This window comes from Sphaerodactylus townsendi, linkage group LG14 (genome assembly GCF_021028975.2).
Source record: "Sphaerodactylus townsendi isolate TG3544 linkage group LG14, MPM_Stown_v2.3, whole genome shotgun sequence".
NCBI classification, from domain to species: Eukaryota; Metazoa; Chordata; class Lepidosauria; order Squamata; family Sphaerodactylidae; genus Sphaerodactylus; species Sphaerodactylus townsendi.
In genome coordinates this window covers 24,902,679-24,917,413 of record NC_059438.1, presented here as the reverse complement: position 1 = coordinate 24,917,413, position 14,735 = coordinate 24,902,679, and the positions used below count along the sequence as shown (strand labels likewise).

Genomic DNA, 14,735 nt, shown 5'->3' with positions numbered 1-14,735 from the left:
TTATATTTATATAACCGCCCTCTCCTGGAGGGCTCAGGGCGGTGAACAAAACATGGATAGAGCACAATAAAATCAGAGACTAAAATCAGTTAAATATTAGTTAATTTGGCTCTATATAAATAAACCCCACCCCATTAAAACGCAGCATACTAATCAGCATAACAGATGGCACCAACTATCAAATCCCCTAAAAGAAAAAAGGGAGGAAGGACGGCAGGATCCACTGTGTTATGAAAGGGGGGGGGGGGGCATCAGCAGCTAGCCTCCCCAAAGGCCCGGCGGAAAAGCTCGGTCTTACAGGCCCTGCGGAACACATTAAGATCCCGCAGGGCCCTGACAGCTGGCGGGAGAGCATTCCACCAGGCCGGGGCCAGGCCGGGGCCAGGGCCCAGTGGAGGCTAGCCGCATCATTGAAGGGCCAGGGATCACCAGTAAGTTGGCCTCTGCCAAATGCAGAGACCGATTCAGGACATCAGTGCACAATAAAGTCCACAAAGAAAGGCTGGGCTGGTGAGCAATAAAAAGCATGACACCGTGTTTGTAGTCACAGTGGCTGCAACTGGCAATCACACCCTGTCCCCAGCCATGTTAAGCAATTTAACATCTGCAGAGAAACCCACCAGACAGGTTTGGCTGCTGGAGAACTCCAACAACCCTCTCCAGACATTTCCTTCTGGAGACTCTGGCCAATTATACACTACTGCACTGCCCCACAGCAAGGGAACATTTCCTTCGAGGCAGAGATTTCTGTACTGATATTCTGTGTTACAGCACCACAGCTTCTGGAAGCCCTGCAGTTAGTGAGAATGGGGAAACCTTGAAGTTTCCCCTTGCTGTGGGTCTTTCACACCTTCTGGTCTCTCTCCCCCACACTCCTCACTGGCATTTCTGGGGGAATCTACGGCCGGCTTTTGTGACAAGAACAGAAATATGGATATAACATAGAAACATCAATATAAAAATTGAAAGAGCTTTTAAAAACAAAGCCAGCAACCTTGTGACGACTGGGAGGGACCTGGAAGTGGGGGCAGGCAAGCCACGCAGCAAGCAGTGGGGCACCTCCATACGAGTAAACAGAGAAATGCAAGGAGGCCCCAAGACAGCCCACAATGGAGTGAAGAGCCCCGAGGCAAACATGCCATGCCTCCCGGGCCTCTCTTGAAAAGTTGCCGAAGAAGACCTTCATTTGCCGAAGGTCAGCAACAGAACGATCTGCAGGCTGGCAACCTTCTCCCACTGAAATTGTTGAAGTGGGCAACTGTGCTGGTCTGGCCCAGGGGGTGGTTAAGGATCTGGGAGGATCCTGGGAGATGCAGGTTCAAATTCCCATTCTGCCCGGGAAGCTCACTGGGTGAACTTGGGCCAATCACATCCCCTCGGCCTGAACTACCTCACAGGGTTGCTGTGTGGATTAAATGGAGGATAGTAATGTAAGCCTCTTTAGGTCCTCCATGGGGAAGAAAGGTGGGACATACATTAAGCAGGTAAATAAATGATGAAATAAATTGGCTTCATCCCCCATGGCCCACTGACAATCAACATTCGGCTCCACATCCTCAAGAGCAGGGGACTGCAACCTGCGGCTCTCCAGATGTTCATGGACTACAAATCCCATCAGCCCCTGCCAGCCTGGCCAATTGGCCGTGCTGGCAGGGGCTGATGGGAATTGTAGTCCATTAACATCTGGAGAGCCGCAGGTTGCAGATCCCTGCTCAAGAGGACGGACATCCATGCAAAATTCATAGCTTGACTCTGCCTGTGTGTGCTTGTTGACTTCGAAGCCAAGCCCAGCTGATGCAGACCAAGGGAGAGTCTAGTTATTCTGACATAACTCAGAAGAGGTGGGGAAAGCCTCACACTCCAGAGTGCAGGAAGGAGTAGTGAAGAAAGGATGAAGAAGAAAGGATACACAAGGGAGGAACAGAACAGGAACAGCCACCTGCTGTCTCTCACCTGCTCTGGGAGGCAGATGGATTCTGAACTTTTGCTCCGGGTTGCGGGTTGCTTGGAGGGCTCCAGGCGACTGCAAATGCCGAGGCAGATGGCAGAGACCAGCAGGATCCCGAGGTCGGGGGCCACCAAGCGTACAGAGTTTGGGACATCGTTTAGGTCCAGCCTGGAAATTAAAAGGGAGGGGGAATTGTTGCCATTCTGCCCACTCGTTTGGGAATGCCTCGCTGCACTGGGATGCTACTGGGGCCAAGCTTCTCTCTTGCAAAAGCCAGAGGTACTTCCCAAGGTGACATTTTGTAGATGACAGCAGGACAAGGCACCCAGCTCCCCACTCCTTCTGGGCCAAAAAATCAACTTAAGTGCCACGCTGGGAAATCCCACACAAGGGAATGGTGAGTGGCTGGCCACTGGGAATCAGCCCCTTACCTTGTAACTCCAATGTGCACAGAGAGATTCTGCCACTTACTGCCTGCAAAGGGAGAAAAAGAAAGGGACAGTTAGTTCCATAAGGCATCCCAACCCAAGTCAATGTATCCCAATGGCCAGTTGTTAAATGAATGATGTCCCAGAATACATTGCTTTTATTTATTATTTATTATTTATTTATTATTTATTATTTGGATTTTTATACCGCCCAATCCCCGAGGGGCTCTGGGCGGTGTACAACATAAAACATAATTAAAACACCAGTTAAAACAATTTAAGGCAGCGATAATAACAAGAGGCGTCCAGCAACCCCACTTTTAAAAACCCTCCCTAGGAGGGAGGGACGGTGAGTCCCATTTGTTGGAACGGGGGGGGGGGGCGCCATCAGCGGCTGGTCCCTCCAAAGGCCCGGCGGAACAACTCCGTCTTACAGGCCCTGCGGAACTCACCAAGGTCCCGCAGGGCCCGGACAGTTGGAGGGAGAGTGTTCCACCAGGCCGGGGCCAGGGCCGTAAAGGCCCTGGCCCGCGTGGAGGCCAGCCGCATCATCGAGGGGCCAGGGACCACCAACAGATTGGCCTCCGCCGAGCGGAGAGGCCGCGTAGGGACATATGGGGTGATGCGGTCTCGAAGGTACGAGGGTCCCAGGCCGCGTAAGGCCTTGAAGGTCAACACCAGCACCTTGAAAATGATTCGGAACTTTTGACTTCTAGGATAACCACACTGGTATCTTGCTGGCACTAAAGAAAAAAAAATGAGTTACACAAGGAGGAGTTATGCAAGAATCCTCAAAATTCTTTCCTCTCCTCCAACCAACAAGGCTGTTTTAATGAGGGAACTGATAAGGGTGAAAAAATCTGGGGAGGAAGTCATGGGCTGGTACGCCGCAACCCCCGCGGGAATCCAAACAGTTGTAAAGCAGGGAAATAAGCGATAAGCCAGCACAGCTAGAGGAGGGTTTCTGCCCACTCATTTGGATTTCAACCCTCCTTTGCAGAGGGATGCAGAAATCTTCGGAGGACAGACTCCTGAGGTTTTGCCACACATCTCTGTGAAGGCAAAACAGACAACCAACCCAGCCATTCCGTAGCAGCACAACGTGAGGGGTGATTAGTCCACTTGGTACAACTGGAAGTCACATAGTTGAATTTGTGCTACTTATCCAAGTTGCAAAACCTCTGGTTTTGGTATAACAACTGCGCTGACCCGGCCCCTTCCCACTGCAGGATTTGGGACATCGGGGAATTTGAAAACTTGGCCTCTGTGCATGGAGATGCTACTGTTTTTGCGCTGACTGCACAATCCTGGCAGATTTAGGACGGAAGACATTGAGCAGGAATCTGAATTCTTGATTTGAAAAACAGATTCTGGGAAATGTAGAATTTTTAAAGAGTGGTTGACAATTGAAAAATGAAAGGCAAACAGTTGCCTCAAAGGCCTGCATACAGCACAAAACAATGTGCGAGCTTTCAAGTTATCTAGAACTCTTCAACATGTGGGTGATGCCCAGTGTGAAAAGTCAAAAAAAGTAAGAGGCTAGTTTAGTCTGTGTAACCCCTGTGCTCAGAATGGGTTGACCAAGAAAGGGGTGGAGTCTCAAAGCAGCAGAAGGCTGCAGAGCTCATGTAGTTTGGAGGAGACGAGGCTACCAGACTCGGACCTTGATTGGTATAAGCCCTTAACACCTTGTTAAGGTAACTGCAATGTTGTTGGGAACTACTGGGAAGGTGGTAGTTTATTTTTGCTATGTTGTAAATGTTGGAGTTTATTGTTTCAGGGTTTTTTATGTTTGTAATGTGTGAGAGTTCTCCTGGAAACCTTCATCATGTTGCATCCTGTTCATCAAGCCCTTGGAGTCTTCAGGAGCCAACCCATTTGCAAAAAAGAATTGGACTTGGCAGTATCAGTAGACTGTAAATATAAGGACTTGAAAATGCAACCTGAACAGAACCTTGAAGTGTGATGTTAAATGTTGATGTTATATGTTATATGTTAAGAAAGTAAACCATTTTGTTTTTAAAAATTGTTGTTGCAAACTCATTCCAAGTTCTGCCCCACAGAACCCACAAGCTGAGGTTACACCGGCACTGGGTGCAAAACAGAATTTCGAGTTGCACAACGCTGCTGGGACAAAAGAGAAAGAAAAGGGCCTTCTCTTTTTGTGAACACGGATCCTACATGTCATGCATCTATCTACCATGTTATGCACCATTTCTATCCACCAGCATGAATCCTGTGGAACAGTGGAAATTTGGAAGGGCAGGCAGGAGCGTTCAGCCAGCTTGCAGCTCCAAACTGACTTCAGTGGAACTTTCCTCCCGCTGAGACTGCTTAGGTTTGCAGCCTGTCGCTGACAGCAAACTCTCCATTCCGCTAATTCCAGGAGGCAGCAGAACACAGCATGGGGTCTGTCCCCCCCCAACACACACCACTATTTATGGGGGGAGTCAGCCAGGGTCATCTCCTCTTCAGGTCCAGGGAATCCAGGAGGGGGATGCTGCCAAGGAACAGGTGCCAAGAGCATGGAGAGAGCCCAGGGGGAGGATGGGACAGAGCCAGTGGCCCTGCTGATAACTCCCGTCTCCAGTGGGCCTATGCCTAGAAACGTCAGGGTGCAACACACCAGACTGGAGATGCATCATCCAGAGGTCATCCAGTCTAACCCTTTGCTGTAGGGCAGGACCAAGCCACTTTGTAGACTCAGGTCATCTGGCCAGTCTCAACACTGAGATGGGCTGCAAAGAAGCAAGCCAAGCTGCTAATTGCACATCAGCATAATATTCCTGGTCAACCTTACAGGGTTTTTGGTACGGAAAGCGTAGCTGGTGAGCTGTGCTTGAACCCTTGTTGCTCCAAACGTCAGAGAACTGGAACAGAGTTGTGGGCCACGAGCAGAACACGAACCCAGCAAAAGCCAACCGTGAAAACAAAGTTTCAGACAGAACTAAGCATCATCTGTTTACACTGGATAAAAATAAACTTACTCTCCACTGAGTTGGGGAAACCAGTGGCGTGCGGGGCCTAAATGGTGCCTGGGGGCATGACCGCCTCCCTGTGCCTCCCCGCGCTCCCCCCCCGCCCCGTGCCCCACTTACAGGAACCAGCAGGGAGGCCAGAGGAGGGCGTGTGGAGCTCGGGGTGCAGCTCAGGCACATGCTGTTTTGCAATGTGGGGAGGCGCCTGATGCTCCCCCACGTGACGAAATGGCGTGTGTCCGGGGACATGGGATGCCCCATGCCCCATTAGTGGTACACCACTGGGGGAACCCTGGGGGCACTTTAATCAGCTGGAGTTCCCCCTCCCAGTAGCTCGGATTCTGAACCATGTTTTCATTCTGGTTTAGGATCTCCATTACTGGGAAAGTCATTAACCTTAACTAGTGAAGTGTCTGCATCCAGACATTATGCAGACTTTCACAAGGGGAGGAAGGCTTGTGAGCCCTGAACATCACAAACAAACTTTGGCTTGCTTGTAAAATCATCTGACCTAAGATGACATCTCTGAATGTACAAGTGCACGAACAAGGAATTTCCGTGTGCCTACATTCTGCTCCGGGCAAAAATGTCATGATTTGTTTAACAGGGAAGCTGAGGGTGGATTGTCAGTTTTTAAGGTGCCACCAGATTGTTGTTTATTTTGTCACAACAGACTAACAGGCAACAGACTTTTACCTCTCCAAGTTTGCTGCCAGAAACTGGAAAGATAAGAACCATGGGGCCAAGAGAAATTACCATCTCTGTTATCAATCAATCCGACTGTTTAAACACTAGTGTTTGGCCGTGTCACACATTTAAAAGCCTGTTCCTGATGTGTCCTCCAAGTGTTAAAGAATAACATGGGGCAGAGTTCCAGATCAAACGCTCCTGCTCTTCCCAAGATAAAATGAAGAGCCCGAGATCCCACTTTTGCATTTCAAAGTGATCTGGCTTAAATGATCTCAGCAGTGACAGATGGGAGGGGGAAAATCTTGCTCCTCTTTGAAACTCATCTTTATATCTCAATATAAAATCAGCACTCTATCAAACAAAATGTTTGATTGTCTTCTATGGTGGGGAGGTAGGAGGGGGTAGTGGTGGTGGGTGGGCCAGCCACAAAGGGACAAAGCAACTGCCTTTTCCCGAGATCTCCAGATTCCTGATCGCCTCTTCCCCAGTGTGCTAGAGAAACCCTGGTGTTTGATAGCAATAAAAATGCCAACTTGCCCCGCTATCTGCTCTCTGCCACCCTACAGTGGGTGGCGAGGGGGCTTCACACTATCCCTGGAAAAGGGGGGCAATGAGTGCAAGGAGAACATTAGATGCATGTCGAAATCAACCACTGATATTACAATGTGCATTATTACACCAAGATATTGATATATCGGTACAAGTATTAAAAGGCAAAAATGTAAAGAGATCTGTAGATGTGAATATCCAGCCAGCCATGGGGGCGGGGGGGAAAGCAGGGGGAGTACAAGTGATCCAGCAGCATGAAGAAAGCAGGAAGGAGTCAGCAACAGGGAGGGGCCGAGGGGGAAGGCATGGACAGCAGCCCGAGGGAGTGGGAGGGGTGAAGCTAGGTAGGTTGGCCATGGGCAGAGGAAAGATGCGGGGGGCAAAGTTGTGCTCATGAGCAAATCTGCCCCGCTCTGGCCACAAAGGAAATTAAATTTGTGCTACAAGTGGTGTTGCTTCCTCTGGGGAGAATGGATAGTGAAAGCCGGGCTCGGGAAGATATGCCTGCACAAGAAATCTTGCCACAACAGACATTCACTCCTGGCACGTGACAGAGACCTTGCGCATAATGGGCCAAGACCTTGTCCTCCACGAAACCCCCAAAACAGAGGAAGGCCCAGTCCACAGCGTCTCGTGAATACTATGCCTGCCCCTTATTTTCTAAAGAGCTCAAACTTAACCACTAATGGAGCCTTAAAAAGAAAAAAGCACTAATAAACCCTGTTCAAAGGAGAGCCATAATGCTCGCCAGGTTTAATGTTATGCCTTCTGCCTTGTTACATGGCAGATTTAATAAGCAAGAAAAGGCTAAAAGATTGTGCCCATGTAATGATGGCTCAGTTGAATCTCTGGCTCACCAATTACTACGCTGTCTCAGATTCAAGGAAATCAGATCCAAGTATGTGAATCTCACTCCTTTACATTTACCCCATCTCCCCGATTTAATTAGATTACACTACTTGTTGGACAACCCTGATCCTTCTCTCTGTACGATAGTGGCAGACTTTCTCCTGGAAATTAACAAACGCCAGTAGATTTCCTTCGACCTGTATTGTATATGCTTTTTAATCTGTTTTTTTTATTACTGTTGTACTGTTGTCTATGCCAATAAAGGCTTGCTTCTTAAAAAAAGAAAAAAGCACAGTTCTTTTCCAGCTACCTGCCGGGAAAAAATTTCCACTTCCTGAGCCATCCTAGTGACCAATGAGCTCATGACAGGCGCAGCGTTTTCATCTGGAAGGAGTGTGGCTGGCCAGGTTTTCCAGAAGGGAACGTCCCCTGCCACATCCGATTCCACTGTGCACGGAGAAGGCCAGCCATTTGGAAGACTCCCCGCACCAGCAACCCGCCCAAGGTTCCGAGGACTGCTGGCAGGGAGAGATGTCAAGAAAAACACAGCACAAACCTCACATTCCAGCTGCACCCGGGTCAGCCTCGGCCCTCCCGGGTCGCAACTTTAAAGCCGATCGTAAATAGCTTTGCCAAGCAAAAGTGTCACCACCAATCACAGAAAGAACAGCTGTGTGGGGGGCGGGGGAGGAGATTTTCTCGATCAGCGCCAGTCTGATGGGAATGGAGCAGCTGGGAGCTCTCTCTATTTCAAAAGGGCACCCATCGCTCTCTGGGCGCTTGTGGGGGAACGCAGCCTTCATCCTACCTTCATCTTTTAATAGGCTGACCAGACTTCCCGCTTTTTGCGGGACAGTCCCACCTTCAAACAATCTGTCCCACCTTCAAACAATTTGTTCTTTAAGTTGTCCCAATTTTTGGGAGGCTGCCCTGCCAGCCTTCTGGAGGCGGGAAGCCGGTGTGGCAAGCTCCCTGCAGATCGACGCCGAGTGCGGCTCCTGCGACTGAGGGCTTGCCGTTCGCGCCCTGTCACAGAGGCGGAAGCGGTACAAGCAACGAGTCTTCCCTGACTTCTTTGCTGACTCTACCCGCTACCCCGTCCCAGTTCACAAAGGTGACCATCTGGTCACCTTATCTTTTAAGGAACAAGCGATAAACTGGAGGGGCAGTGGAACCACCTAGCTGGTCGGGGCTCACTACTAGGAGCATGTGACCTGATACTACAGCAAGTACATTGGTGTCTGGTCTGCTCCTGAACCCAATTCAAAGCATTGACCTTTAAAGCGCAACATGGCATGGAATCCCGTTATCTGAGGGGCTGTCTTCTGCCCTATGTTCTTGCCTGGGAATCAAGCTCACAGAGAGCGGCCCTCCCGACTGTCCCTCCAACCAAGAGGCTAATCTGATGGGCGCCCACAAGAGGGCTTTTTGTTGGCAGACCCACAATTATGGGCCACCTACCCCACAGAGGTGCACCTGGCCCCCATACTGTCAATCTTCAGGAAGCAGAGGAAGACTGTTTTAATTAGCATTGTGTTTGACTGATTTAGTTTTCATTTATTGGCAGTCCTAATTGGAGTTTTTCAATAGTAAACTTTTATGTGGTGTTGTGGGTTTTCTGGGTTGTATGGCTGTGTTCCAGCAGCATTTTCTCCTGACGTTTTGCCTGCATCTGTGACTGGCATCTAGATGTTGCAGTCTTCATCTAGATGTCAGCCACACATACAGGTGAAACGTCAGGTGAAAATGCTACTGGAACACAGCCATACAACCTGGAAAAACCACAACAACACCCTAGTGATTCCGGCCGTGAAAGCCTTTGACTATACATTGAACTTTTATGTGCTTTGACAATTTTTATCTATTTGGCAACTGGAGTACTTCAAGCCTCTATCACCAGAGAAACAATCAGGTTACTATATGGATATTCCAATTTTCTGATGAAGGACAAGCATTCATTTCGTTTGAGAGAATTTGATTACTGGGGGTCTGCTTTATGTTTACAATTTAATTGCAAGGATTTCACTGAAGGGACATTATTTATACACTCATTATCTTTTGTACATATTTTGGGACCCCTTTTATGTCTGTTCGAGTTGTTCACGTATTGCATGATTGTTTTAATTGTTGATATTTGGGTTATTGGATATAGCGTGTTTAATTTTCCTATTAAAGTTTATGGTTTTGTTGCTGTTCTTTTGAGCCAGGCAGAGTAATTTTTCTTCATATATCCATACTGTTTCTGGCTTATTCTTTTTATTTATTGACTCACAATTGCTCCCCAGAAGCTGGTCCAAGGCAGGTACAGTGTAGAGGCATACTTGGAAGACCAAATGGGCCACGAGAAAGAGGATGCTGGTGGCCAAGAGGGCTCGGAGGAGGCGTCCCGTGTGACCTGCAAGTCAAAGCAGACAGTTAGTTTGTGGAACTCACTGATACAGGAAGTGGCAATGGCAACCAATTTGGAAGACTTTAAAAGGGGAGTAGACAAATTCACGGAGGACAGGGCTAGGGATGGCTACCTGTCAGGAGGGGTATTTATTCCCCACCCCCCAATGAGAGAGGCAATGAGAGAGGCTGCTGTGTACCAGTTGGTAGGGGGCTTGGGCTGTAAAATCCTGTTGCATGGGCTTCATGCTCATGGACCTCCTAGGGGCAGCTGGATGGCCATTGTGTGAACAGGATCCTAGGACTGATTTTGGCCTGATCCCTAGAGGCTCTTTTGGTTTTAGCCATTCAAGGAGTGGTGATGGCTACAGGAGGTGGTGATGGCTACTAACCTGGATAGCTTTAAAAAGGGCTTGGACAGATTTCGAGGAGGAGAAGTCGATCTATGGCTACCAATCTTGATCCTCCTCGATCTCAGATTGCAAATGCCTTAACAGACCAGGTGCTCAGGAGCAGCAGCAGCAGCAGAAGGCCATTGCTTTCACATCCTGCACATGAGCTCCCAAAGGCACCTGGTGGGCCACTGTGAGTAGCAGAGAGCTGGACTAGATGGACTCTGGTCTGATCCAGCAGGCTTGTTCTTATGTTCTTAAGGTGCAGAAAGGTCAGAGCTGCCCCTTTTGAACTTGCCAGTCAGCTAACAAGACAAAGCAGGAAGCTGAAACAACCTGGAAGCCACAAGGCTGGATGCAGTCCCCAGCCCTGGATCAGGGAAATGTGTGTGTAAACATGTGTAGCACTTGGCACTCCACAGCCCGTGGTAGGTGGGCTGCATTCAACCTGGTGGGTCCCAAATGGCACAGGCTGACCTGGAATACAGGGAGTCACACCCAGCATTGACTCCATCTTGGTCATCCTGAAAGAGGGTGTCTTGCTTTCCGAGGATGCAGCTGATCACGGCCCTCAGAGCCCGGCCGGGCCCCTCTCGGCTGCTGGCTGCTCCCTTTGCAGCCCACGGCTGGAAAATTCCGACTGAATCTGCTGCACGGAACAGCCCAGATCAGATCTTCCACCAGATGCTGCTGATCCCCCTGCTCTCCCACGGGCCCCATAAATCTCAGGATGCTGCCAGTGGGGGAGTGGGCGGGAGGGGGGCACTCGGGAAGAGGAGTGGAGAGCTCACATTTTCCTCTCTAGACTGGAAAGAAAAAGAGCCCTTCAGCCACGGAGCATCCCTGGAGGGGACACCGGCTGCTGCCAGGGAGGAGGGGCAGAAAGGACCTTCCAAAAAAACTCCTGCACTTGCCTTTTTACCGTAAGTTTGCTTTTCAGCTCTTTGGAGGGCTCAGATGGCACGAAAAGCTATGAAATATTCACAAGAGCAGAGCCATTAGTGGCAGTTCCAATTATGGATCCATTCACCATCGCAGGCGGGGAGAGCGAAGGTCGGCCCCGTCCAACACGGGAAGTTGAAAAAAAGCAAGGACCCAGTAGCCCCTTCAAAACTTACCCAATTTCTGACAAGGCGTGAGCTTTCGTGAATCACAGCTCACCGCTCACAGCAGTGGTTCATGAAAGCTGATCCCCTACCAGGAATTGTGTTAGTTTTGAAGGTGCTACTGGTCTCTTGATCTTTCCTACTGATATAGACAGACTAACACAACTATCCATCGTGGTCTGTCAACATGGGAAGAATTGTGACCTGGGCTGGGTCAAAGGGGTGGTCTGCATGTCCTTGTGGTGCAGAGGCGTTCCTCCCATTGGGCAAAGTGGGCAGCTGCCCAGGGCGCCACCTTGTGGTGGGCGACAAAATTGCAGGTTCGTTTGTGGGGGATTTTGCATTTTCAGGTTTTTTTCGTTTTTGGCCTGCAGGGGGCGCAGATTTTAGGCTAGCAGCACCAAATTTTCTGGGATTTTTTGGGAGATTCTCCTGATGATATGACCCAGGTTTGGTGAGGTTTGGTTTAGGGAGTCCAAAGTTATGGACTCCCAAAGGGAGTGCTCCTATCCCCCATTGCTTCCAGTGGGAGCTAATAGGAGATGGGGGCTACACCTTTGAGGGTCCATAACTTTGGACCCCCTGAACCAAACTTCACCAAACCTGGGTGGTATCATCAATAGGGTCTCACGAAGATACTCTGAAATTTTGGTGCTGCTATCTTAATAACTGCACCCCTGACAGCAGGCACCCCCTAAATTTCCCCAGATTCCCTTTTTAAACCCTTTCTGCCAATGCTAGTTTTCTTTCTTTCTTTTATTCTCTCAATGCCTTATAAAGGTTGTTGTTGATGCTGCTGCTGCTGCTGTTATTATTATTAAATCCACCCCCTTCACCATGGATTTAAAGGGAGAATCTGAGGTCCCCAGTTTTAACATTGAAAGGGATGCTGTTTCAGGGTTGGGGAGAATCCACCCCAAAATAGCATCACTTTCAATGTTGTTTAAACTGGGGACCCCAGACTCTCCCTTTAAGGTGGATTTAAAAGGAGAATCTGGGCTCCCTAGTTTAAACACCTTTGAAAATGATGCTGTTCGGGGGTGCATTCCAGTATCACTTGTTTAAACTAGGGAGCCCATATTCTCCTTTTAAATCCACCTTAAAGGGAGAATCTGGGGTCCCCAGTTTAAACAACATTGAAAGTGATGCTGTTTCCCCCAATTGGGGGGACTGGATACAACACCATAAAATGTTTTCATAGCAGTAATAAAACATTTTGAAAACATTTTGAAAATGTTTTCCAAAAATTATTTCTGCTGTGTGGCACGCCCATTTCTGTGTTCAGATTTGTGAGTTGGGGCATGTTCTATAATGTGATGGTGACTTTGAAACGCCCTGGTTGGAAAAAAATCATTGTTTGGTCATGGTGGGGGAGGGTGGCCACCCATGGGAGGGGCATCAAACTCAGGTTTTACCCAGGGCTCCAGTTTGCCTAGGTACGCCTCTGTTGTGGTGTTCTTCATCCCTCTTATGCTAGAAAACTTGTTGGTTGAGATCCAGTGTAGTACTGAACAGCCTTAAGCTCCTTCCCACCAAGTCAGACCCAGTGGTTCCTTCTGCCTAGTGCCATCTCTTCTGAGTGGCCGCAGCTCTCCAAGGTCTCAGTTAAGAGGAGGTGTCGGCAATTGAACCCAGAACCCTGTGCTGTGAACAATCCATGTGCTCTAACTGCAGTTCTCTGAAGTTATCACCTTCCAAATTAACAGCTACACCATCCACAGCTTAAGCTTCACTGCCAAAGGTCGTACGGAACAAGTTATTAAATTGCTTTGGCAATTATTTTAGTCATAACTCTCTGGTCAGCAGTGCGGAAGCTTTTAAAAACAGCGTCTGTTGGGCCTTGTGAGTGAACGCGCGAGGTGCTCAGGGTCCGGCCCAAAGCAGACCTGATGATCACGGAGAGGCAAGGAGGTGTTTGTGGTCTCTCCCCGCCCACCTGTGGCTGCCCCTGTGGAAGCGGCTGATTCCATCCACTTCCCCTCCAGTGGTCTTTCCTGGCGGCTTCCTGAGCGTGACCTGACATTGCCCCCTCCTCTGCACAGACCACCCCCACACCTAGGGGTAGAACCTAGTTGGTTCCGACACTCTTGCTGGCCTGGAGCCCCGGCCCTTCCGCAGCACAGCAGCTATGAATAGAGAAAAACGGCTGTAATTTAAACACCCAGCTGCACGCCAGGGACGTGTGACCCAGCCAGCCACGAGCCCACCCAGACCAGGGAGAGGGGAGACCACAAAAGGAAGGAGACCAGAAGAAGCGGTCCTCTTTGGCACTATGCACGCCCCTCTGTTCTGCCTAAATAGACCTGTGGGGCAGGGAGATGCCTAAAAGTAGAGGGTTGTGCTGACCCAAAAGCCGGAACTGGACTCAGAGCAGAAAGGGGCCTTTGCGTGTAATGCAGGGGTAGCCAACCTATGGTGCTCCAGATGTTCATGGACTACAATTCCCATCAGCCTCTGCCAGCATGGCCAATTGTGTAAGCGAAAGAAGTCATTGCCAAGTCTCTAATCAGCCATTAACCTGCTGTGCTTTGCTTTCAAGCAAGATACCCTCTCTAAGCAACGCTCCCCCTCCCCCCGCCATGTATAATATGTGAAGGCTGGTAAATAGCCACTTACCAGGCACTTTTGACAAACACAACACTGCATACAGAAACTAACAAAAAAGCTTTAAACAGTTTCTTCCCACCCACCCACCCAGTGGGGTTATAACTTTTATTTATTTATTTATTTATTTATTTATTTATTTATTTATTTATTTATTTATTTATTTATTTATTTATTTGGCCAAAGTCTGTTGCAACTTGGTGACACTTTCCACTATCAGTAACTTTTGTGATATTTGTAGGGTTGATTATGGGGATTACGCAGGCCTACCTCACAGGGATCTTGTGTAGATTAGTGCTGATTTCTCACGTGACAGACTGATAAATCAATATTATTAATGTTAACAACAACTTACAATGCTGCAGCAAGAGGCATGAATGGCGTGTTTGAATGTGTCTCATGTATAGGACATGGATACTATATGAGGCTCTCGCAGCAACATGCAGGGGTCTCGGCTTTGCAGAGAGGGCAGCTGCCCCCGGAAAACCAGTCCGGGGCAAAAATGTGTCTGGGTCCTGTATTCAAATTCATCCCCAGTTTGGCCTTCTCTGTTGCTGCGTAGTGGTACAATTAATCTGCGGTCTTGCCCCTTTTCTGAGTCTTCCCACATTTTCCCAGGAAACTGAATGCTTCTTTTCCACATATTTTGAAAGCCTTATCAGAGAAAAGGGATCTTTTGGACAGAAAAGCAAGGTGGAATGACTGTGAGAGCTGGGGTGAAGCATCTCTAGTAGACGCTGGGACCTTATTGTGATGCTGAAATTCCTCTGGCTAAATTCTGGCTAAAGCCTCCAGGGAGACGG

General features: G+C 49.0%; 1 protein-coding gene across 1 annotated transcript in view; it reads left to right on the top strand.

The window, feature by feature from the left end:
• Positions 1-13,625, top strand: part of LOC125443303 (zinc finger CCCH domain-containing protein 18-like) — a 27,005-nt gene extending 13,380 nt beyond the window's left edge. The window contains exons 9-10 of the mRNA XM_048515322.1: positions 8,398-8,400; positions 13,520-13,625. Coding sequence (XP_048371279.1) covers positions 8,398-8,400; positions 13,520-13,625 — 109 coding nt within the window. The remainder of the gene's footprint in view (positions 1-8,397; positions 8,401-13,519) is intronic.
• The last annotated feature ends 1,110 nt before the right edge of the window (positions 13,626-14,735 follow it).